This window comes from Protopterus annectens, chromosome 10.part0, assembly GCF_019279795.1.
Source record: "Protopterus annectens isolate FY-2018-M chromosome 10.part0, PAN1.0, whole genome shotgun sequence".
Taxonomy (NCBI): Eukaryota; Metazoa; Chordata; order Ceratodontiformes; family Protopteridae; genus Protopterus; species Protopterus annectens.
In genome coordinates this window covers 722,855,704-722,882,277 of record NC_056744.1, presented here as the reverse complement: position 1 = coordinate 722,882,277, position 26,574 = coordinate 722,855,704, and the positions used below count along the sequence as shown (strand labels likewise).

The 26,574-nt window shown below is 44.0% G+C and overlaps 1 protein-coding gene across 1 annotated transcript in view; it reads left to right on the top strand.

Annotated features, from left to right (window-relative positions):
- Window positions 1-26,574, top strand: part of DOCK7 (dedicator of cytokinesis 7) — a 3,076,229-nt gene that overhangs the window by 834,701 nt on the left and 2,214,954 nt on the right. Inside the window, exon 11 of the mRNA XM_044085545.1 lies at window positions 18,200-18,365. Within this exon, the coding sequence (XP_043941480.1) occupies window positions 18,200-18,365 (166 nt within the window). The remainder of the gene's footprint in view (window positions 1-18,199; window positions 18,366-26,574) is intronic.

Sequence of the window (26,574 nt, the reverse complement as noted above, 5' to 3'; positions counted from 1 at the left end):
CTGTCAGCCAAACCTTAAAAACAGACACATCAGATTATGCCTGGGGGGCCCACATGGCAGGAAGATGCATTCAGGGCATATGGGCACCAAATCAAATGCATCTACATATCAACCAGAAAGAGATGCTAGCTGTTCAAAATGCCCTAACAGCCTTCAAGGACTTACTTCATCCAGGACAACTACTGATAGACGGACAACACCACAGTCATGTGGTATATAAACAAGCAAGGGGGCACACACTCATACCCCTTTGCAGATTAGCCATGGCACTGTGGGATACAGCTTTGACCTACCAAATAAATCTTCAAGCTCAATTCCTGCCAGGAAAACAAAACACTCTGGCAGACGATTTAAGCAGAAACCTTATGGATCCTCACAAGTGGAAACTAAATCCACAAGTCTTCAGCATGATAGCAGAGAAATGGGGGAACCCAGACATAGACCTATTTGCCTCTACTCAAAATTATCAACTGAAAAGATTCTGCACAAGTACTTATCACAGACAAGCATGGAAAGTAGACGCCCTATCCTTCAGTTGGCAAAACCTATCAGTTTACACCTTTCCCCCTCTGCCTCTTCTACCCATGATCCTCCTAAAAGTCAGACAAGAGAAGCCAAAGATGATATTAATTGCCCCGGACTGGCCACGCCAGTACTGGTACCCAATCCTAAGGAATTTGTCTCAATGCCCAGCTTGGACCTTACCTCATATACCTCATCTACTGTCCTAGCAAAACAAACAATCAGATCCTGCACTGCCAACTCAGGACTTTAAACCTGGCAGCATGGCGGATAATGTAGTCATACAAAACACACCTCTCAGTAAAGCTGTGATGGATGTCATTTTGGAAGCCAGAAGGCCTAGCATTAGAAAATCTTATGCTGGAAAATGGAAGAGATTCTGTGCTTGGAACCAGGCACAAGGAACTGATACAGCTGTACCAAATATCCCTCAGATTTTGCAATACTTAACTGAGATGCTGGACAAAGGCCTATCTTTTTCATCAATTAAAATTCATGCCTCTGCCATTTCGGCTCATTACAATACAGAGCCACCAGTCTTTTCTCATCCTTTATTAAAACAGTACCTTAGAGGAGCCAAGAATTTAAGGCCTCCAAGGAGATCTCCAGCACCTGCATGGGACCTCAACTATGTCTTGGAAAATCTCACCCTGCCTCCTTTTGAGCCAGCTGCTACTGCTGATATAAAGTTTTTATCTTGGAAAACAGCTCTGCTCCTAGCAATAACTTCTGCAAGACGAGTTTCAGAGCTACAGGCACTCATGGCTGTGGAACCTTTTATCATGTTTTATCCAGACAGGGTTTCTCTGAGGACAAACTCAACATTTATGCCTAAGGTGGTGTCCAGTGTGGCTCTTAACCAAGCTATTCATCTGCCAACTTTTTATCCAAATCCACAGAACAAGGGGGAGAGAATTCTGCATTCTTTAGACGTACACAGACAGCTTAGACTCTACTTCGACAGAACCAAAGTTTTCAGGAAGACAGAGCTATTACTAGTGGCATATGCTGCAGGGTCACAAGGAAAGGCCATCTCAAAGCAGACTATTTCAAAGTGGATAGGCCACTGCATTCGTTTCTGCTATTTTCACCATGGCAAGCCAGTGCCTAAGGACATTAGGCCACATTCAACCAGAGCTGCAGCCACTTCAGCAGCCTTTCTCAGGGGGGTACCAACCAAAGACATTTTAGAAGCTGCTACTTGGAGTTCAGTGCACACCTTTACAAAGCACTATCATCTCCCACTCTACTGTAAATCCAGGGCAGGCTTTGCCACTGAAGTTCTGCAGGGCCTCATAGCCGCTCCTACTGCTGTTTAGCTCCAGCCTCCCAACCATAGCTTTGGGACTCTACCTCAATGTAGTGACTGCAACAGTGAAACATGAAGAACATAGTACAGTTGTGTACACTTACCATAAATGTAGATGTTTGAGTGTATTCACTGTTGCAGTCCAGGTTACCCACCCGCCATCCCCCTTTTTTCTACTGGAACTCATCTTTCCTTCTCTGATTTATACAACCTATGTGGTGTATTTGCTTGTAGATGAAGGTAAAGTTTATATTGGTGCATGTATTTTTATATATATATAAATTTTGGCTACCCGTTTAGGGGGCACCTGACATCTGGGGCAAGAAAAACTGAAGAAAATGGCGTCGGCCGCTTCTTTTATACCCCAGATGACCTGATGTCAGGGAAGAGCCGACAGCAGCCGACGCAGGACCCAAGACTTTGGAATTCAGGCTGACTGAGAGCAACCTGCCAGCAGGATTACCCTAATGTAATGACTGCAACAGTGAATACACTCGAACATCTACATTTATGGTAAGTGTACAGAACTGTACTTTCTTGAAAAATTGACCTTAACTCCCTTTGTACCTGCCTGTCAGGCTGATTTATGGTTCATTACTTGGAAGACTGATATCTGTTAGGAGAGTCTCTGAGCTGCAAGTTCTTGTGGTGGGCCAACCCTATGTGATGTTTGTTCAGGACATAGTTGTGTTTTGGACCGATCCATTAGTTGTGTTATGCACTAATCTGTCATTCATGCCTAAAGTTGTTTCTGAATTTACCTTGAATCAAGGTACTAATCTCCCAGTATTCTCCCCAGCTCAAAAAAAAAAAAGTGAGAAAAGATTCTACATAGAGAGAACAAAGCCATTTAGGAATGCTGAACAGCTGTCTCCTATATGGAGGCTAAGAAAGGTCAACCTGTCTCTAGGAAATTATTGCACAATAGCTGGCCAGTGCTGTTTTCTGCTACACCTACCGTAGTCAGTCTCATGGAGACAAGGTTAAGGTTTACTTGACTAGAACCTTATCCTCTTCAGTGACATATTGGAAAAAGGTGGACTCTAGAAGCATTCTAGAAGCAGCAGCCTGGTGCTCTGTTCATACCTTAACAAAGCAGCATAACTGGATTATTTGTCAAGGTCCAGAGCAGGCTTTTCTGGAACCATTTTCCAGGGGCTCCTGGACCCTTATCCTTCCACCTCCCGGGTAGGGTAACCTTTAGGAATCTACTCAAATGCCACTGCAGCAGTGGGAGTAATGAGCATAGTACTGTTGCACAAGTCCTACTTACCTGTAGCAGTAGATGTTTGAATTCCTTACTGGCTCAGTGACAGCATCCACCTGTCATCCTCCAGATTGTGCATAGTTGAGGTGGGTCTACAACCTCTTTGATTGGGATGCCATTGGATTTGGTTTTCCTATAGTATTGGGATTGGCTGTGAATTTACTCCTTGCTAGATTATTCTGGCTTCAGGTACTTTCATACCCTTCTTTGTGGAAGCAGAAAGCCTGAACACTCACTCAGTGTCTCAGCTGAAGCTTCCCTGTCAGGATATGCTCAGCCAATCAGCTGTCGCAGGAGGGAGAAGGGGAGTCTGAGCTTCTGAAAGCTGGCCAGTAATAGGGCACCTTGGCAGATAACCCAAAATGCCATTGAGTCATTGAGGAACTAGAACATTTACTGTCACAGATAAGTAGGACTTGGGTAACTGTACTTTTATGAAACTGTAAAAGCTTTAATGTTCTTCGTGTTTCACTGTTACAGTCATCACATTTGGGTTATCTGCTTGCAGGAGCCCTCAGTCGGCCTGATTATCAATGTCTTGGGTCCTGCGTCGGTTGCTGTCTCATCTTCCATGACGTCAGGTAGTCGGGTATAAAGCATGCAGCCGATGCCATTACATCAGTCTTTCTTGCCGCGCGTGCCAGAAGCAGAAGCAGTTCACAAGTGCCGGTCTTTCGACTCCTGAAATTTTCATTTTCGAGTTTCAGAACCGAAGTCTTCAACTAAAGCTAAGTACCCCATTGGGGAAACTTTTTCTTACTCTAAACCGATGTCAGTAAAAGTCAATAATTGTATTTCTTGTGGAAAGCAAATACCTCATAAAGATTTTCATTCGTACTGTACTCCTTGCCTAGGCCCTGACCACAACGTACCTCGCTGTCGGTTTTGTGCCTTATTTAAACAACAAACTATTCGTCGTCGGTATATTTATGCTTCTAAATATTTTGGTACTCTGTTTTAATTATCCAGGTATGTCTTCGGTAAGCCACCCGACTACTGACATTCTGAAAATAACGCAAAGATAAAGAGAGAGACAGGCCGCCTAGATCCAAAGCTGCCAACAATGCTTCTCCTAAGCTAGTCGTCAGTTTGCCAGTACTCAGTGAGGCGCTTTCGCAGCCCCCGATACCCGCTACTTCAGATTCGCAGGCCTCTACTGAGACCCATTCGAAATCTGGTATGCCGTGAGATGCTTCAACTGTGGAACCTGCTGTGCAGGCACCGACTTCTGAGGGTGTATTCAGGCCTACTGACTTGCATATTAAACCAACTCCATCTTCTTCAAGGCCTAAAACTCGATCCATGCCTAGAAAACCGACGCCCAGACTGCATGAGGCCTGTATGCCTAAAAAACAAATGATAAGAATGGCTGAAGACCTTATTACTTTAATCAGGGGAAGCCAACCTTCCCCCTCTAAGAGACCTAGGACTGAATTTGCTTATGATACTTATGACATTTCTGTTTCCTCTGATGACCAGGATTTACCTTTATCTACCTATGAGGATTCTGATGCAGAGGACTCTATTCCCTCTGCTTCCCCTCCAGAGGATTTCTCTTTTGGTGAAACCTTGCATACTCTTAGGGAGCATTTTTGTTGGGAAAGCCAGGATTACTCTGATTCTAAAACGAGGCTTAGGGATTTCTTACTCCTGCCCCAACACAGGCCTTTAGCTGTCCCCCCCTGTACTAGACATTGTTGATGATGCCTTTTTAGAATCTAGCTTGGCCCCTGACTCTTTACTTCCTGCTCCCAGAAAACCTGATAGATATTACAGGGTTTCTGACTCTCACAAGTTCCTTTTTAAAAATCCTAGTGCAGATCCCGAGACCATTTCACAGGGACCCAAGGGCATTAAGGCTACTACTGCCAAAAATCCTACTCCCTCTGATAGGGATTCCAGGGCGCTGGATAGATGGGGTAAGAAGGTATACACTTCTGCAACCTTGGCCATTAGGGCCTTAAACTGCCAGTTTCATATGTTAAAGTATCAGCAGCGTATTATTGGATTGCTTAAACAGAAAATGATGTTGATTCCTGACTGTGCTTAAAATAAGGATTTACAGGATTTAATGCATTCTGCTGAACAAGTTGGAAAACATACTTTGCAATGTGGTTTTGATTCACTAGAGGCATCTTGCAGGGCTGCTGTCACTGGGTCTGTACTTAGAAGGCATGCTTGGCTTAAGGAGCAATCTTTGCCAGATCATGTTAAACCTAAATTGCTGGATGCTCCCTTAAATCAGGACCACCTGTTTGGCATCAAAGCAGAAGTACTTAAAAAGATGGGAAAAAAAAGCTAAATCTATGCAAACTGTTAAAGATTTTCTACAAGTACAGCCTCCAAGATTTAATAGGCATTGGCCCTCTAAGAATTGGTCCTTTCCTGCCTCTTCCAGGCATTCTCAGTCCAAACCCAGAACCAGCAGAACACCCAGGCTTCAGTCCCAAGGTACGTACAGGACTAAGCAGTGGGGGGGCTTCCACTTCCATATCCGAGAGTAGTAAGACCCCCCCCCATGGTAAACTGTCTCAATGACTTAACGTTAAAACTTCCAAGCCCTTCTTAACTGACTGCTCCTTTAGGGGAAAAGATTGCTCTGCAGGCAAAAAACTGGGAACTCATTACCCAGGACAAATGCGTTTTAAATATAGTTTCCCAAGGATACAGATTTCACTTCCACACGTTACCAACCTCAAACAGTTGGCCAGATCTACCCCCAAATCAGTGGGCAGAGGCTCAAAAAGAAGTACTCTCTCTCTCTTAAGTATAAGGTCTATTTAAACTGTACCAGAAGAGGAAAGGAGACAAGGTTTCCACTCAAGACTTTTCCTGGTACCCAGAAAAGACAACTCATGGTGTCCTATCCTGGACCTTTCTATCCTAAACACCTTTTTGGTGATCCCAAAATTCAAGATGCTAACTCTTCACCAGTTGCTTCCTATGCTAGGCAAGGATGCCTGGTTGGCAACACTGGATTTAAAGGAAGCCTACCTGCACATCCCAATGAGGGAATCTTGCAGAAGATACCTACACTTCAAAGCAGACTACATGCAGTGTCAGTTCTCAGCACTGCCCTTTGGCTTATTTACTGCGCCCAGGGTATTCACAAAGTGCCTAGCTCCAGTCATTGCATTTTGCAGACAAAGAAATATTCAAATATGCCCATACCTGGACGATTGTCTAAATCAAGCAGAAAGCCAGGACATACATTTGAATCATATGGCGTTTGTGCAAAAGGTGCTAACTTGTCTGGGGTACACCTTAAACGAAAATAAATCACATCTTGTACCCTGTCAACAAGTTGTATTCCTGGGAGCAAGTTTGAACACAACTTCCCAGATGGCTTTCCTCACGCCAGAGAAACAAATTCATTTGACAGCTTACTTCAAACTAAAGGCCACAAAAACCTTGCTATCTGCAAGGCAAATACTGCAAGCCTTGGGCTTCATGGCCTCCTGCATTCTCTTAATTCCATATGCAAGACTGCATATGAGGAAACTACAATGGTATCTGAAAAGCCTATGGTGTCACCATTCTCAGGATCTAGAAGCAATGATTCCTGTCAGACCTTGCCTACAGTTACAGTTCCTTTGGTGGGCAGAGGCCTGCCACCAAAACAAGGGGCTTCCATTCACTCTACGCCCTGCCACCCAAACCCTAACAACAGACACATCAGACTATGCATGGGGGTCTCACATGGCAGGGAAGTGCATTCAGGGCAAATGGAACCCAAGTCAAATGCACCTGCGTATCAATCAAAAAGAAATGTTAGCTGTACAGAATGCTCTGACAGCTTTCAATGACCACATTCTTCCAGGACAATTAATGGTAAAGATGGACAAACACCACTGTTATGTGGTACATAAACAAGCAGGGGGTTACCCATTCATACCCCCCCCTGCAGACTAGCCATGGCTCTGTGGAACACAGCCTTGAGCTACCAAGTCATCTACAGGCTCAATTCCTGCCAGGAAAGCTAAATACGCTGGCAGACATACTAAGCAGAAATCTCATGGACCCACACGAGTGGAAACTGGAACCAAAGACTTTCGACGTGTTGATAAACAAATGGGGGAGCCCAGATATAGACCTGTTTGCCTCCCCCCAGAACTACCAATTGGACAAATTCTGCACAAGGACTGCCCACAAACAAGCTTGGAAAGTGGATGCCCTCTCCTTCACCTGGAAAAATCTATCAATTTATGCCTTTCCTCCTCTGCCTCTCCTCTCCAAAGTACTACTAAAGATCAAACAAGACAAACCAAGGGTGATACTGATTGCACCAGACTGGCCATGCCAACACTGGTACCCCCTCTTGCGCAGTGTGTCACTTCTGGCGCCATGGCACCTGCCTCAGACCCCTACCCTGCTGTCCCAGCAGGAGGGCCAGATTCTGCATCTTCATCTTCAAACCCTAAACCTGGCAGCCTGGCTAATTACCTTATCTCTCCATTACCATCCCTCAGTAAACAAGTGTTGGATGTCATTCTGGAGGCAAGGAGGCCTAGTACTAGAAAATCTTATGCTGAAAAATGGAAAAGGTTCTGTTCCTGGATCCAAACGCAAGGGATGGGCACAGCAGCGCACAATTTACCTCAGATTCTTCAATACTTAACTGAGATGCTTCACAAGGGCCTTTCTTTTACCTCCATCAAAATTCATGCCTCAGCCATTTCAGCTCATTACAACACAGAACCACCTCTCTTCTCTCATCCACTGTTCAAACAGTTCCTCAGAGGTGCCAAAAACTTAAGACCACCTAGGAGAGCCCCAACTCCAGCCTGGGACCTTAACTTTGTATTGGAAAAACTCACTCTACCTCCTTTTGAGCCAGCTGCAAGTACAGAGTTAAAATTCCTTTCTTGGAAAACAGCCTTACTTTTAGCAATCACTTCAGCAAGAAGGGTGTCTGAATTACAGGCCCTTATGGCAGTGGATCATCATCTTTCATGCGAACAGGGTGTCCCTCAGGACCAATCCCTCCTTCATGCCCAAGGTAGTATCTAGTGTGGCTCTTAATCAGTCCATTCATTTGCCAGCCTTCTTTTCTAATCCACAGAACAAAGGGGAACGGATACTGCACTCCTTAAATGTGCACAGACAACTTAGATTTTACTTGGACAGGACTAAACCTCAAAGGAAATTTGAACAACTGCTGGTGGCATTTGCTGCAGAGGCAGAGGAGAAGGCCATTTCAAAGCAAACCATTTCTAAATGGATAGGCCATTGCATTCATTTCTGCTATAAGCACCATAGAAAACCTATCCCACAGGGGATAAGACCACACTCAATTAGGGCTGCATCTACTGCTACAGCCTTTCTCAGATGTGTCCCTACAAGGGACATCCTAGAAGCTACTACCTGGAGTTCTGTACATACTTTCACCGAGCATTACCATTTGCCAATTTTCTCTAAATCCAGAGCTGTTTTTGCCACTGTACTCTTGCAGGGTGTTATAGATGGTCCTAATGCTATCTAAATTCCTCCTCCCATCCCTTAGCTTTGGGAATCTACCCAAATGTGATGACTGCAACAGTGAAACACGAAGAACATAGTACAGTTGTGTACACTTACCATAAATGTAGATGTTCGAGTGTATTCACTGTTGCAGTCCTGGTTACCCTCCCTCCAGCCCCCTGACTTCTATTGACTATACCTCTATTCTTGTTTACTATGCTGAAAGCTTTTTAGTGTATTTACTTTTTTGTTGGAGGTGTAACCTTGTATATAATTGCTTCCCATTATGGGGGCACCTGACATCTGGGGCAAGAAAAACTGATGTAATGGCGTCGGCTGCATGCTTTATACCCCTGACTACCTGACGTCATGGAAGATGACACAGCAACCGACGCAGGACCCAAGACTTAGATAATCAGGCTGACTGAGGGCAACTGTAAGCAGATAACCCAAATGTGATGACTGCAACCGTGAATACACTTGAACATCTACACTTATGGTAAGTGTACACAACTGTACTTTTCCATTGGTTAGGATAATGTCCAAAACTCAGTCCTTTGTTTTACAGTCCTGCAGCAGCTGGCTGAATTCCCTTATGCTTTAAGGCCTTGATCCACTCCTGCTCCCTCTCTGTCCTGGAATTCAAAATCTTCCGTCCTGCTTATTTCAGATTCATATCTACCTATGTGTATTACTGTCTTCCTTCTACCAGTTACTTTATTCTCCAATCTGTGATCCTTTTCTCTTGTTATGTCTGAAGGATAATACACAGTCAGTCCATGAGCTCTTCTTCTCTTCACCTACTTAACTCTGGACTAACCACTGCCCCATTCTTGGTTTTGTTTTCGGCTTCTTCTCTAATGTTCTTCGTATTTCACTGTTGCAGTCATTACATTTGGGTAATCTACTGGCAGGTTGCCCTCCCTCAGCCTGAATATCAAAGTCTTGGGTCCTGCGTCTGTTGCGGTCTCCTCTTCCATGACGTCACGTTGTCAGGGGTATAAAACATGCAGCCGACACCATTTTATTCAGTTTTTCTTGCCGTGCGCTGCCAGAAGCAGTAACAGTTCGCAAGTGCCGGTCGGCCGTTTTCTGAAATTTTCGCATTCGAGTTTCAAAACCAAAGTCTACAAATAAAGCTAAGTACCCCATTGGGGAAACTTTTTTTCTTGCTCCTTACCGATGTCAGTAAAAGTTAATGATTGCATTACTTGTGGGAAGCAAATATCTCCTAAGGATTTTCGTTTGTACTGTATTCCTTGCCTAGGCCCAGATCATAAAGTGCCTTGCTGCCGGTTTTGTTCATAGGTTGGTACTAGGCTATCAGCCCTAGGGCCTATACAAGCCTAGCCATAACAATTCCCTGGCTATTTCTTCCCACATTATTTACTTTCCTGGACCCCTGTCTAGCAGGGTGACTGACGTGATCCCTGGGGTGAATTTCCTTTCTCCCAGCCAATCGTCAAGGTTCCTCTTGAAGAGGTCCAAAGAGGCACTCTGCTTGACATGTATGGGCAATCTGTTCCAGAGTCTGGGGAGTCTCTGGGTCAGGAACCTATCCTCCAGCATGTTTTGTTTATTGTGATGACAAGGTTTAGATCCCTGGAGCGTGTAGCTCTGAGGGATTGGGATTTCTTTGTGTAGCATGTCCAACAGCTCTGGGATTGACATGGCCTTGATTGTTAAGCAGAGATCGCCTCTGAGTAGACGATATGCGACAGAGTATAGCTGGAGTTTTTTAAGGCAGTCAGCGTAGGGCATCTGCTTTAGGCCTGTGATTCTTTTAGTGAGGTATTTCTGAGGCCTTTCCAGTTGTTGCAGATGTTTTGAGAGGTACATACCAAATGGGGCATTGTATTCTATAATGGGTCTAATGAGGGATGAGTACAGTGGGACAATGACCTCCTTTTTTCTGGATGAAAAGCCCTTCGTGATGAGGTGTGCCACATAGAAGGATTTCCTGACTGTTGTGGCAATGTGGTTATCGAAGGTGAGACCACTGTCCACCTGTGTCCCTAAGTCTCTTGTCACACTTTCTGTGTTTAGTGTACTGCCACCTATATGGTAATTCATGGATACATGTTTTTTCCCAAAGGGGATAATAATACATTTCTTGGCATTGAGCTTGAGCCCATGGCTCTGGCACCAAACATCTGTTTCTGTAAGGCCCTTTTGTAGAGTATCCACATCATTTGGGGATTCAATAATGGCTCCCAGTTTGCAGTCATCTGCAAACTTTGTTAGCCAGAGTCCCTTAGTGTTGACCTGTACCTCAGAGAAGTAGATGCCAAACAAGAGTGGCCCCAGGACTGAACCCTGAGGTTCTAGATTTACCCAATGCACTATTAAGCGTCGGTATATTTTTGCTTCAAAATATTTTGGATCCAGATTTAATTACCCTGAAATGTCGTTGGATAGCAATCCGACTACCGGAGTTCACAAAAAAACACAAGAAAAAGACAGAGACAGACCGTCTAGGTCCAAAACCGATGACAAAGCTTCTCCTAAGCCAGTCGCCGGTTTGCTGGTACTCAGTGAGGCGCTTTTGCAGCCCCTGATACCCGCTACTTTTGAGTCGCAGGCTTCTACCGAGACCCATGTGGAGTCCGGTATGCCGTGAGATTCTCAGAGTATTGTACCCACGGAAGCCTCTCCCTCGGATGGGTCCGGAGCCGCTGAGCAGGCACTGGCTTCTGAGGGTGTTTTCAGGCCTCAACATTACTATATTTAACCGATGCCAGCTTCAAAAACATTTTCTAAGTCTAAAAAATTGACGCATAAGCCACGTGCTCAGGCCCCTATTCCTAAAAAATAGATTATCAAAATGGCCCCCCCCCTGCTTAGAAGCCTAGGCAAGACGCTGCTTATGAATCTTCAGATCAGGTTTCTATTTCCTCTGATTCCTCTTCTGATCAGGAATTTTCTGTACCACCCTATGAGGATTCAGATGCAGAAGAATCCATTCCATCTGCATCTCCTCCTGAGGATTATTCTTTTGGAGAAACCTTGCATACTTTAAGGGAACATTTTCATTGGGAGAGTCAGGATTTCTCTGAATCAAAAAAGAGGCTTAGGGATTTTCTTCTTCTTCCTCAGCATAGGCCTTTGGCTATACCTCCTGTACTGGACATTGTGGATGATGTGTTTTCGGAATCGAGCATGGCTCCTGATTCCCTACCTCCAGCTCCCAGTAAGCCAGACAGATATTACAGGGTTCCTGACTCTCACAAATTTTTATTCAAAAATTCTGCTGCTGATCCTGATACTAACGCACAGGGTCCCAAAGGTGTAAAGGCCTCTACAGCCAAAAATCCTACCCCCTCTGATAGAGATTGCAAGGCGCTGGATAGATGGGGAAAGAAGGTTTATACGTCTGCAACCTTGGCAATTAGGGCCTTAAACTGCCAGTTTCATATGCTTAAATATCAACAGCATGTTATGGGCTTATTGAAACAGAAAATTATGTTGATTTCTGATTGTGTGGAAAGTAAAGAATTACAGGAATTAAAACTGCGGTGGTGGTGCTGCGGTAGCGTTGTCGCCTCATAGCAAGACGTTGTCCCGTTCGATTCTCAGCTGGAACGTCTTCTGTGTGGAGGCATACGTGAATGGGGCGTGCCTTTGTTGAAGGTTGAGCGTCAGGGCTGGTAACCCAGTACGTAAAAATCCACTACCAATCATTAGCGGACCGGAGTTCTGCTGTGGCGACCCCTAACTGGGAAAAGCCGAAAGACACAAACAAATTGCATGCAGCAGAACAGGTTGGAAAGCCTACTTGCAATGTGGTTTTGATTCCTTGGAGGTCTCTTGCAGGGCCACAGTTACTGGATCTGTGATTAGAAGGCATGCCTGGCTCAAGGAGCAAAATCTGCCTGATCATGTTAAGGCTAAATTGTTGGATGCACCTTTACAGCATGATACTTTGTTTGGTAATAAGGCAGAAGAGGTTTTAAAGAAAATGGAAGACAAAGCTAAATCTATGCAAACTGTAAAAGATTTCCTACAAGTGCAACCACCCAGATTCAGTAGGCACTGGCCTACTAAAAAGTGGTCCTTTCCTGTGTTCAACAGACCCTCACAAGGCTAATCCAGGCGCTCAAAAGGCTCTAGATACCAATCACAGGGTTCTTACAGGTCAAAGCAATGGGGTGCCTCTACCTCCAAATCTGGAGGAAGCAAAGCACCACCCCACAGTAAGCAGTCTCACTGACTTCCCTCTGCCATCACCAAGCACTTATCTTTTGGCAGCCCCATTGGGGGGAAAACTAGCACTTCATGCTCAAAATTGGCAGTTAATTACCCAGGACAACTGGGTATTAAACATAGTATCGCAGGGGTACAGATTTCATTTCCATACTTTGCCAATTCCAAATGATTGGCCAGATCGGCCAAAAAAATCAATGGGCAGAGGCACAGAAACAAGTTACATCCCTCGTGGATATGGAGGCTATTCAACCAGTACCAGAACAGGAAAAAGGACAAGGGTTTTACTCAAGACTGTTCCTGGTAGCCAGAAAGGACAATGCCTGACGTCCAATACTGGACTTATCGATTTTTGAACACGTTTTTGGACATCCCAAAATTCAAAATGCTGACTTTACAACAGCTACTGCCCATGCTGGGCAAGAACGCTTGGTTAGTGACTCTAGACTTAAGAGGCATTCCTGCATATCCCAATAAGGGAATCGTGCAGAATATACCTCCGCCTCAAGGCAGGTGTTATGCATTACCAATTCTCTGCACTGCCCTTTGGCTTATCTACTGCGCCCAGGGTCTTTACAAAGTGCCTGGCACCAGTAATTGCATTTTGCAGACAAAGAAGCATACAAATCTATCCTTACTTGGACGACTGTCTCATTCAAGCAGAAAACAAGGACATTCTTCTTGAACATATGGCGTTTGTAAAAAGGCTTCTAACATGCCTAGTGTACACAATAAACAGAAATCACAACTGGTACCCTCTCAAAAAATGACATTCCTGGGTGCAAGCTTGAATACAGCTGCCCAGATGGGTTACCTTACGCCAGACAAACAAAGGCAACTTACTGTATACTTCAAACAGATGGCAACAAAAACCCAGTTATCTGCAAGACAAATTATGCAGGCTTTGGGGTTCATGACATCCTGCATTCTACTAATTCCATATGCAAGACTGCATATGAGGAAACTTCAATGGTACCTAAAAAGTTTATGGAGTCAACATTGTCACAGTCTGGAAACAATGATTCCTCTCATTCCCTGCCTACAACAGGAGTTTCTTTGGCGGGCAGAGACATGTCACCAAAACAATGGACTGTCATTCATTCTACCCCCTGCCACCCAGACCCTAACTACAGACGCATCAGACTGTTCTTGGGGGGCCCACCTTTCAGGGAGATGCATTCAGGGCATATGGAGCCCAAAACAAATACATCTGCGTATCAACCAAAAAGAGATGCTAGCTGTTCAAAATGCCCTGACAGCCTTCAAGGACTTACTTCATCCAGGACAATTACTGATCAAGACGGACAACACCATAGTTATGTGGTACATAAACAAGCAGGGGGGTACACATTCCTACCCCCTTTGCAGACTAGCCATGGCATTGTGGGACTCGGCCTTGATTTACCAAGTACATCTTCAAGCTCAATTCCTGCCAGGAAAACAAAATACTCTGGCAGATGACCTAAGCAGAAATCTTATGGACCCTCACGAGTGGAAACTGGATCCACAAGTCTTCAGCATGATAACACAGAAATGGGGGAACTCAGACATAGATCTATTTGCCTCTCCCCAGAATTATCAACTGGACAAATTCTGCGCAAGGACTTATCACAGACAAGCATGGAAAGTGGGTGCCCTATCCTTCAGTTGGAAAACCTCTCAGTCTATGCCTTTCCTCCTCTGCCTCTTCTCCCCAAGGTCTTGCTAAAGGTCAGACAGGAAAAACCAAAAATGATCCTTATTGCTCCGGACTGGCCTTGCCAGCACTGGTACCCAATTCTAAGGAATATGTCTCAACTCCCTCCTTGATATTTGCCTCAAATACCTCATCTACTGTCTCAGCAGAGCAATCAAATTCTGCACACTCAGCTCCAAACTTTGAACCTGGCAGCATGGCTGATCATGTAATTATTCAAACAACACCTCTCAGTAAATCTGCGATGGATGTCATTTTGGAAGCCAGAAGACCTAGTACTAGAAAATCTTATGCAGATAAATGGAAGAGATTCTGTGATTGGAACCAAGCAGAAGGAACGGACATAGCAAAATCAAATATTCCTCAGATTTTTACAATACTTGACTGAGATGCTTGACAAGGGCCTATCTTTTTCTTGGATAAAAATCCATGCCTCTGCCATCTCGGCTCATTACAACACGGAGCCTCTCATCTTTTCTCATCTTCTGCTAAAACAGTATCTTAGAGGGGCCAAAAATTTAAGGCCTCCCAAAAGATCACCAACTCCTGCATGGGACCTCAATTTTGTGCAGGAAAAACTCACCCTGCCTCCTTTTGAACCAGCAGTTACTGCGGATATAAAGTTCTTATCTTGGAAAACAGCTTTCCTTTTGGCAATCACTTCAGCAAGAAGGCTTTCAGAATTACAGGCCCACATGGCTGTGGAGCCTTTTATTACATTTTACCCGGACAGGGTGTCCCTCAGGACCAATCCTTCATTTATGCCTAAGGTGGTATCCAGTGTGGCTCTTAACCAAACTATTCACCTGCCAACATTTTACCCAAATCCGCAGAACAAGGGGGAGTGGATTCTGCATTCATTGGACATACACAGACAACTAAGATTCTACTAAAACAGGACCAAATCTCTAAGAAAGTCTGAGCACCTACTGGTGGCATTTGCTGCAGGATCAGAGGGGAAAGCTCCATCAAAGCAGACTATTTCTAAGTGGATAAGCCACTGCATTCGTTTCTGCTACTTGCATCATGGTAAACCAGTGCCCAAGGGAATCCAGGTCACATTCCACCAGGGTGGCCTGTACCTCAGCAGCCTTTCTCAGAGGAGTTCCAACCAAAGACATTCTAGAAGCTGCGACTTGGAGCTCTGTTCATACTTTTACAACGCATTATCATTTGCCTCTTCTCTAAGTCCAGAGCAGGCTTTGCCACTGCAGCTCTGCAGGGCCTTATAGCCGCCCCCTATGCTATTTAGTTCCATCCTCCCATCCATAGCTTTGGGATTCTACCCAAATGTAATGACTGCAACAGTGGAACATGAAGAACATAGTACAGTTGTGTACACTTACTATAAATGTAGATGTTCGAGTGTATTCACTGTTGCAGTCTGGGTTACCCACCCGCCATCCCCCTTTTTTCTTTTAGAACTTCTCTTTCCTTCACTATATTCTAAAGCTATATATATATATATATATATATATATACATACATACATATATATATATATATATATATATATATATATATATATATATATATATATATATATATATATATATATATATATATACACATACATATATGTATATATATATATATTGTTGTTTATTTATATTTACATATTTTTGCTCCCTATTTGGGGGGCACCTGACCTCTGGGGCAAGAAAAACTGAATAAAATGATGTCTGCTGCATGTTTTATACCCCTGACGACCTGACATCATGGAAGAGGAGACAGCAACCGACGCAGGACCCAAGACTTTGATATTCAGGCCGACCGAGGGCAACCTGCCAGCAGATTACCCTAATGTAATGACTGCAACAGTGAATACACTCGAACATCTATGTTTATGGTAAGTGTACACAACTGTACTTTATTACATGTGATATCATCCTTTGTGAAGGTTGCTACTCTGTCTGCTTCTCTGTCCTCTTCTATTCCATTCCTGAACAGCCTGTACTCTGGTTCCTCCATGTCGTACCGCTTCTAGTCACTTGATCTAGTAATGGCCAGTAACCCCCACCCCCAGTACCTTCTCATCGTTCTAACTAGAATTCTTGCATTACATTGTTGCACTGTTGTTGTGTCTTTCGGCTTTTCTCTGTTAGGGGTCGCCACAGCGGAACTCTGGTCCGCTAATAATTGGCAGTTGATTTTTACGTGCTGAGTTGCCAGCCCTAATGCACAACCTTCAACGAAGATATGCCCATTCACGCATGCCTCCACGCAGAAGACGCTGTAGCTGAGAGTCGAACTGGTCAGCATCTTACTGCGAGGTGACAACGCTACCGCAGCACCACCACCGCGGATTAATGCTAGATAATGTCCTCTCCTCCCCTCCTGCATCACACCTGCAACTACACTATTTTCCAAGCCAGACGTCTTGCATTTGTAGAGTAAGACTATTAAGTCAGATTCTTGAATTCTTTGTAAGTAGCTCTGCTGCATTCTGAATCTCTTTTTACCATTGGTCTGCTGTTTCCCACCTACTCAATCCTTCACTTTGTAGTTATATTTTTTTCCCATCTTCTGCCTTTGTCATTTTATTTATGTATTTATTTAATTTGTACACTAGATGACTGGACTTACCCAAAGGTCTTTTTAGTCATGAAGTCATGACCTGGGCAGTCGTAAGGAGCAGTGATTTATCAAAAACAAGAAGAAAGCTGTCAAAGCAAACCACAGTTACAGAGCAAAAATTACAGGGCAGAGTTAAAATACAGTACTAACACACTTGTATCTGATGATTTTCTAGTATATGCTTTCATGTGTGTTAATAGAATTTGAATTTCCATATCTTGTGCATCACTTCTTAAGATAATTATACTTTTCCCCAGAATATTCACATTTTCACTACAACTAGTTTTTTGAATCACTGGATATCGAAGGTGTGAAAGCCAACCTTTCCCACTGTTGTGGACTTTCGCTTTAGTAGTTTATAGTTATAATTTTCTGGATTAGAGAATTAGGTAAGTTTTACTATACTTTATGCCACTTTTCTGCGACTTGACATCTTTCATATTTATAAGAATTCTACTGTTACTTAATTACAGTTTCTAATTTACTGTGCAGATGATTACAGCAGCTTTCACGAATGTTGCACTTTTAAGTGGTGTCTCTGAAATAATTTCGCAAAGAAAATGAGAGTATATCAGCCCGTTCTACTTGCTTCATTTAACATATGACACCCTAAGGGGCTTATTGCCAAACAATGTTAGTATAGTAGCTTGTTGATTAGTTCTTATTAAGAAACATCCTCAGAAGGTATTCTTTACTTAACTCTTGCTTGATATTATTTACTCATCAGAATTTATTTTTTGCTGACTCTGTTTTCAGATTGGGAAAAACTTTTATGTCCCAAAATACATGTATTGATCGCAGAGTAATTTACCTAGAGCCTTGCCCAGGCATACAGTGGTGCAGCGTTTTATATTCCATGACGTTCTTTTTAAAGGAAATAATGTTTTCTATATATTGCAGTGCATGTGAAAGAGTAATACAGATTATAAGGCTGCCTGATTTGCTCATTGGGCAGGTACATGGATTTGGCTATTGCCAGGGTGTGCTAATTGCAGTTGTGTACAAGTGTGAGAGGGTTCCAGATATAAGCTATACTTTGAGTCAGATGTTTAGTGTACCACAATGCACTGTTCACCATTTTCTGAAAGTTTGTGTTTACAAAATAGGATTAAATATGCAGTCTTCTGAAAAAGCTACTATCTTATTTTTATTTATTGATGTTTAGAATAAAGAGAAATTGGAGAAACTGAAAAACCAAGCAGAGCAGTTTTGTCAGAGATTGGGAAGATACCGAATGCCTTTTGCATGGACAGCTATTCATCTAATGAATATAGTCAGCAGTGCTGGAAGTTTGGAACGAGACACAACGGATGTAGAAATGGGATCAGGAGGTATTTTCTTTTTTATATGTGTAATGTATTTGTTTGGTTTATTTAGTGCTGTGTGGGAAAGCAGAGTGTTTTTTTTTTTTTTTTTTTTTCATTTAGTTCTTTGTGTTAGTGTTTTTTTTCCCTAACCCTTCTTGAACTGTCTAGTGATTTGGGATTGCCCTAAACTCTGAATTACATCCCTGCCCATGCTCAGCTACCCCCATACTCCTCATTGCATTAGTTTGCATGATGTATTTCCTCCCTCAGATGGTTTCCAGTGCTGCAAGAGAAGTTATTTTTGTCTGACAGTAGTAACAACCTTGTGGTGTGTTGATAAGCTCTGTCATATTTGAAACTATATTGGTGGTGCAGCATATGACACCTGACCCTGTGGTGTACAGTGATGGTTGGGTAGATGTTGTTCGTGTTTCACTGTTGCAGTCATTACATTTGGGTTATCTACTTGCAGTAGTCCTCAGTTGGCCTGATTAACAAAGTCTTGGGTCCTGCGTCGTTTTGCTGTCTCTTCCGTGATGATAGGTCGTCGGGTATAAAACATGCAGCCGTTGCCATTACATCAGTCTTTCTTGCCGAAGCAGAAGCAGTTCGCAAGTGCCGGTCGGCCGACTCCTGAAATTTTCGGTTTCTAGTTTCAGAACCAAAGTCTTAAACTAAAGATAAGTACCCTGTTGGGGAAACTTTTTCTTGCTCCTTACCGATGTCAGTAAAAGTTAATAATTGCATTTCTTGTGGAAAGCAAATACTTCACAAAGATTTTAATTCGTACTGTATTCCTTGCCTAGGCCCTGACCACGACGTACCTTGCTGTCGGTTTTGTGCCTTATTTAATCAGCGCACTGTCCGTCGTCGGTATATTTTCACCTCTAAATATTTTGTTTCTTGTTCAATTATTCAGAAATGTTGGTTAGCCATCCGATTACCAGTATTCTGAAAAAACGCAAAGATAAAGACAGAGACAGGCCGCCTAAGTCCAAAGCTGCCGACAACGCTTCTCCTAAGCCAGTTCGCCGGTACTCAGTAAGGCGGTTTTGCAGCCCCTGCTACTTCTGATTCGCAGGCCTCTACTGAGACCCATTCAGAGTCTGGTATGCCGCAAGATGCTTCAACTATGGAACCCGCTGTGCGGGCACCAGCTTCTGTGGGTGTATTCAGGCCTATGGACTTGCATATTAAACTGACACCTCCTTCTTTACTTTGGCCTAAATCTCGATCCATGCCTAAAAAACTGACGCCCAGGCCACATGCTCAGGCCTCTATGCCTAAAAACAAATGATAAGAATGGCTGAAGATCTAATAACTCTAATCAGGGGTAGCCAACCCTCCCCCTTCTAAGAGGCCTAGGACTGAAATTGATTGTGAATCTTCTGATCAGGATTCTGTTTTTTCTGATTCTTCTGATGATCTGAATTTACCCTTATCTACTTGTGAAGATTCTGATGCAGAGGACTCCATTCCCTCTGCTTCCCCTCTTGAGGATTTTTCTTTTGGGGAAACCTTACATACTCTAAGGGAGCATTTCCACTGGGAAAGCCAGGATTTTTCTGATTCAAAAAAGAGGCTTAGGGATTTCCTTCTCCTACCTCAGCATAGGCCTTTAGCTATTCCTCCTGTACTAGAAATTGTTGATGCTTTTTCGGAATCTAGTTCAGCTCCTGATTCCCTGCCTCCTGCTCCCAGAAAACCTGACAGATACTACAGGGTCCCCGAGTCCCACAAGTTCCTTTTTAAAAATCCTATTGCAGATCCAGATACTATTTCACAGGGGCCCAAGGGCATTAAGGCTTCTACTGCTAAAAATCCTACCCCTTCTGGTAGAGACTCCAGGGCGCTGGATAGATGGGGGGTAAGAAAGTTTACACTTCTGCAACCTTGGCCATTTGGGCTTTAAACTGCCAGTTTCATATGTTAAAGTATCAGCAACATGTTATTGGACTGCTTAAACAGAAAATAATGTTGATTCCTGACTGTGTGGAAAATGAAGAATTACAGGATTTAATGCATTCTGCTGAACAAGTTGGAAAACATACTTTGCAATGTGGTTTTGATTCATTAGAGGCCTCTTGCAGGGCTGCTGTTACTGTGTCTGTGCTCAGAAGGCATGCTTGGCTCAAGGAGCAATCTTTGCCTGATCATGTTAAAGCTAAATTGTTGGATGCTCCTTTACATCAGGACCGCCTGTTTGTCAACAAGGCTGAGGAAGTTCTTAAAAAGATGGAAGATGAAGCTAAATCTATGCAAATTGTTAAAGATTTCTTACAAGTTCAGCCTCCTAGAATTCTGTAGGCACTGGCCCTCTTAAGAATTGGTCCTTTCCAGCCCCTTCCAGGTCTTCTCGAGCCAAACCCAGACACAGCAAAAGCCCCAGGTTTCAGTCCCAGGGGACACACAGGACTAAGCAGTGGGGGGCCTCCACTTCCAAATCTGGGAGTAATAAGACTCCCCCCTATGGTAAACTGTCTCAATGACTTCCGTTTAAAACTTCCAAGCACTTATCAACTGACTGCCCCTTTGTGGGGAAAGATTGCTATTCATGCAAAGAATTGAGAGCTCATAATGTAATGGCGTCGGCTGCATGTTTTATACCCCTGACAACCTGACGTCATGGAAGAAGGGACAGCAACCAACGCAGGACCCAAGACTTTGTTAGTCAGGCCGACTGAGGGCTACCTGCAAGCAGATAACCCAAATGTAATGACTGCAACAGTGAATACACTTGAGCATCTACATTTATGGTAAGTGTACACAACTGTACTTTACTTCCTATGCTAGGCAAGGATGCCTGGTTGACAACACTGGATTTAAAGGAAGCCTACCTGCACATCCCATTCAGGGAATTTTGCAGAAGATACCTGTGCTTCAGAGCAGGCTACATGCACTGTCAGTTCCCTGCACTGCTGTTTGGCTTATCTACTGCGCCCAGGGTATTCACAAAGTGCCTAGCTCCAGTCATTGCATATTTCAGGCAAAGAAATATTAAAATATACCCAAAACTGGACGATTATCTAATTCAGGCAGAAAGCCAGGACATACTTTTGAATCATCTGGCATTTGTACAAAAGGTGCTAACTTGTCTGGGGTACACCATAAACAAAAATAAATCACATCTTGTACCCTGTCAACAAATTATATTCCTGGGAGCAAGCTTGAACACAACTCCCCAGATGGCTTTCCTCATGCGAAAGAAACAAATTCATTTGACAGCTTACTTCAAACTAATGGCCACAAAACCTTGCTATCTGCAAGGCAAATACTGCAAGCCTTGCAGTTCATGGCCTCCTGCATTCTCCTAATTCCATATGCAAGACTGCATATGAGGAAACTACAATGGTATCTGAAATGCCTATGGTGTTAACATTCTCAGGATCTAGAAGAAATGATTCCTATCATACCTTGCCTACAGTTAGAGTTCCTTTGGTGGGCAGAGGCCTGCCACCAAAACAAGGGACTACCACTCACTCTACCCATGCCGCCCAAACCCTAACAGACTCATCTGACTATGCATGGGGGCTCACGTGGCAGGGATGTGCATTCAGGGCAAATGGAACTCAAGTCAAATGCACCTGCATATCAATCAAAAAGAAATGTTAGCTGTACAGAATGCTCTGACAGCCTTCAAGGACCACATTCTTCCAGGACAGTTAATGGTAAAGACGGACACCACCACTGTTATGTGGTACATAAACAAGCAGGGGGGTACCCATTCATACCCCCTCTGCAGACTAGCCATGGCTCTGTGGAACACAGCCTTGAACTATCAAGTTCATCTACAGGCTCAGTTCCTGCTAGGAATGCTAAATACCCTGGCAGACGAACTAAGCAGAAATCTCATGGACCTACACGAGTGAAAACTGGAACCAAAGACTTTCAACATGTTGATAAACAAATAGGGGAGCCCCGATATAGACCTGTTTGCCTCCCCCCAGAACTACCAATTGGACGAATTCTGCACAAGGACTCCTCACAAACAAGCTTGGAAAGTGGATGCCCTGTTCTTCACCTGGAAAAATCTATCAGTTTATGCCTTTCCTCCTCTCCCTCTCCTCTCCAAAGTACTACTAACAATCAGACATGACAAACCAGGGACGATACTGATTGCACCAGACTGGTCACGCCAACACTGGTGTACCCCCTCTTGCGCAGTGAGTCACTGCTGGCACCATGGCACCTGGCTCAGAACCCTACCCTGCTGTCCCAGCAGGAGGGCCAGATTCTGCATCCTCTGCTTCAAACCCTAAATCTGGCAGCCTGGCTAATTACCTCATCTCTCCATTACCATCCCTCAGTAAACAAGTGTTGGATGTCATTCTGGAGGCAAGGAGGCCTAGTACTAGAAAATCTTATGCTGAAAAATGGAAAAGAATTTGTTCCTGGAACCAAACTCAAGGGATGGGCACATCAGCGCCCAATTTACCTCAGATTCTTCAGTACTTAACTGAGATGCTTCACATGGGCCTTTCCTTTTCCTCCATCAAAATTCATACCTCAGCCATTTCAGCTCATTACAACACAGAACCACCCATCTTCTCTTATCCATTGCTCAAGCAGTTCCTCAGAGGTGTCAAAAACTTAAAACCACCCAGGAGAGCCCCAACTCCAGCCCTGGCACCTTAACTTTGTATTGGAAAAACCCACTCTACCACCTTTTGAGCCAGCTGCAAGTGCAGAGTTAAAATTCCTTTCTTGGAAAACAACCTTCCTTTTAGCAATCTCTTCAGCAAGAAGGGTGTCTGAATTACAGGCCCTTAGGGCAGTGGAGCCTTTCATCATCTTTCATGCAGACAGGGTGTCCCTCAGGAACAATCCCTCCTTCATGCCCAAGGTAGTATCCAGTGTGGCTCTTAATCAGTCCATTCATTTGCCAACCTTCTTTTCTAATCCACAGAACAAAGAGGAACGGATACTGCACTCCTTAGATGTGCACAGACAACTTAGATTTTACTTGGACAGGACTAAACCTCAAAGGAAATCTGAACAGCTGCTGGTGGCATTTGCTGCAGGGGCAGAGGGGAAGGCCATTTCAAAGCAAACCATTTCTAAATGGATAGGCCATTGCATTCATTTCTGCTATAAGCACCATGGAAAACCTATCCCACAGGGGATAAGACCACACACAACCAGGGCTGCATCTACCTCTACAGCTTTTCTCAGAGGAGTCCCTACTAGGGACATCCTAGAAGCTGCTACATGGAGTTCTGTACATACTTTCACCAAGCATTACCATTTGCCAATTTTCTCTAAATCCAGAGCTGGTTTTGTCACTGCAGTCTTGCAGGGCCTTATAGCTGGTCCTAATGTTATCTAAATTCCTCCTCCCATCCTTAGCTTTGGGAATTTACCCAAATGTGATGACTGCAACAGTGAAACACAAAGAACATAGTACAGTTGTGTACACTTACTATAAATGTAGCTGTTCGAGTGTATTCACTGTTGCAGTCCTAGATGTTCATCGTGTTACAATGCTGCAGTCATTACACTTGGGTTATCCTGCCGTCAGGCGGTCCCGCAGTCGGCTAGAGTTCCAAAGTCTTGGTCCGGCGTCAGTTGCTATCGCTTCTTCCCTGACGTCAGTGCGCCAGGGGTATATAAGATGCATCCAACACCATTTTCTTCAGTCTTTCTTGCCGCGCGGTGCCCGAAGCAAAAGCAGTTCGCAAGTGCCGGTCGGCCGACTCCTGAGATTTTCGAAGTCGAATTTCAGATCCGAAGTCTTCAATAAAGCTAAGTACTCCGTTGGGGAAACTTTTTTCTTGCCTCAGACCGATGTCAGAAAAAGTTAATAATTGTATTTCTTGTGGGAAGTAAATACCTCATAAGGACTTCCACTGTTACTGTATTCCATGCCTAGGCCCTGATCACAACGTCACTAGTTGTTGGTTTTGTGCTAGATTTAACAAACGCACTATAAAACGACGTTTTGATTTTGCTTTGCTCTACTTTGGCCAAAGGTTCAATTATACAATGCCGTCGGAGCAACCGACGACTGCAATTCATAAAAAATGCAAAGACAAGGAGAAAGACAAGCATCTGAGGTCCAAAACCGATGACTAAGCCTCTTCTAGGCAAGTCGCCGGTTCTCAGTGAGGCGCTTTCTCAGCCCCTGACACCCGCTACCTCAGAGCCACAGGCCGCCTCTGACTCACACGTGGAGACAGCTAGGCCTGTGGAAACTCAAGGTATTGGGCCTACGGAAACTAATCCTTCAGATGGGTCCGGAGCCGCTGAGCAGGCATCGGCTTCTGAGGGTGTTTTCAGACCTTCACAACTTACCATTAAAGCAGCAGCCAAGACAAAAACACCATTAAAGCCAAAGAAACAAGTACAGCATTCTCCAGGACAGTCCTCCATGCCTAAGAAGCAGATGCTCAAAATGGCCAAAGACCTCATTACTCTAATCAGGGGTTCCCATCCCCCTCCTGAGAAAAGGCCTAGGCAGGATACAGACTATGATTCCTCTGATCAGGTTTCCATTTCCTCTGATTCCTCTTCAGACCAGGGATACTCTCTACCCCCCTATGAGGACTCTGATGCTGAAGAATCTATCCCTTCAGCCTCTCCTCCCGAGGATTACTCTTTTGGGGAATCTTTACATACCATGAGGGAGCATTTCCATTGGGAAAGTCAGGATTATTCAGAATCCAAGAAAAGGCTCAGGGACTTTCTTCTATTGCCTCAGCACAGGCCCCTTGCTATTCCGCCTGTGTTAGATATTGTGGATGATGTGTTCTCTGAATCCAGCTTATCTCCTGATTCTTTGCCCCCTGCTCCAGCCAAGCCAGATAGGTATTATAGAGTCCCTGACTCTCACAAGCTTCTTCATAAAAACCCTTCTGCTGACCCAGAAACCATTTCCCAGGGTCCCAAAGGCTTCCATTGCAAAAAATCCAGTCCCCTCTGACAGAGATTCCAGAGCATTGGATAGATGGGGGAAGAAAGTTTACACTTCTGCAACTTTAGCAGTAAGGGCTTTAAATTGCCAGTTTCACATGCTTAAGTACCAACAATATTTAATGGCTCAGTTAAAACAGAAAATGCATACAGGCTCAGAAGCTCCTGACTATAAAGAAATGCAGGATTTATTGCATGCAGTTGAACAGGTGGGAAAACATACTCTGCAATGTGGATTTGATTCTTTAGAGGCCTCTTGTAGAGCTGCAGTTACAGGTTCTGTGATTCGAAGACATGCTTGGCTAAAAGAACAGAGTTTACCTGACCATGTTAAGGCAAAATTATTGGGTGCTCCTTTACAGCATGATACCTTGTTTGGTGTTAAGGCAGAAGAGGTGTTAAAGAACATGGAGGATAAAGCTAAATCTATGCAAACAAGATTTCTTATAGGTACAGCCACCTCGATTTAGCAGAAATTGGCGTACAAAGAATTGGTCCTTTCCAGTGTCAGACAGGCCACAGAGAGGCAGATACAGACACCCAAGAGGCAGATCTCAACCCCAAGGCTCTTACAGACAACAGTGGGGTACCTCAACCCCAAAAGGAGGTGAGGACAAGTCTCAACCTTACAGGAAACAGTCCCAATGACTTCCCCCTTCGTATGCCAAGCACTTCCCTTTTGGCAGCCCCCTTAGGGGGCAAACTAGCACTTTTTTCTCAAAATTGGCAAACAATCACCCAAGACAAATGGGTTCTGAATATTGTGTCTCAAGGATACTGGTTCCACTTTCACACTTTACCAAGGCTAAAGGAAATGCCAAACCTGCCACAAAATCAGTGGGCAGAGGCTCAAAAACAAATTTCAGCCCTCATGGACATGAGAGCTATTCAAAAAGTACCACAGCAAGAACAAGGACAAGGATTTTACTCAAGAATCTTCCTGGTCCCCAGAAAGGACAAGGCGTGGAGACCCATACTAGACCTTTCAACTCTAAATACTTACCTGGATGATACGAAATTCAAAATGTTGACACTACAGCAGCTTCTTCCCATGCTGGTCAAGAAGGCTTGGCTTGTTACTCTGGACCTCAAAGAGGCATACCTGCATGTCCCTATCAGACAAGATTGCAGAAGATACCTCAGATTCAAAGCTGGTACAATGCACTACCAATTCTCTGCACTGCCCTTTGGCTTATCTACTGTGCCCAGGGTCTTTACAAAGTGCCTGGCACCAGTAATTGCATTTTGCAGACAAAAAGGAATTCAAATATATCCATACCTGGACGACTGTCTCATTCAAGCAGAGAAAAAGGACATCTTCTAA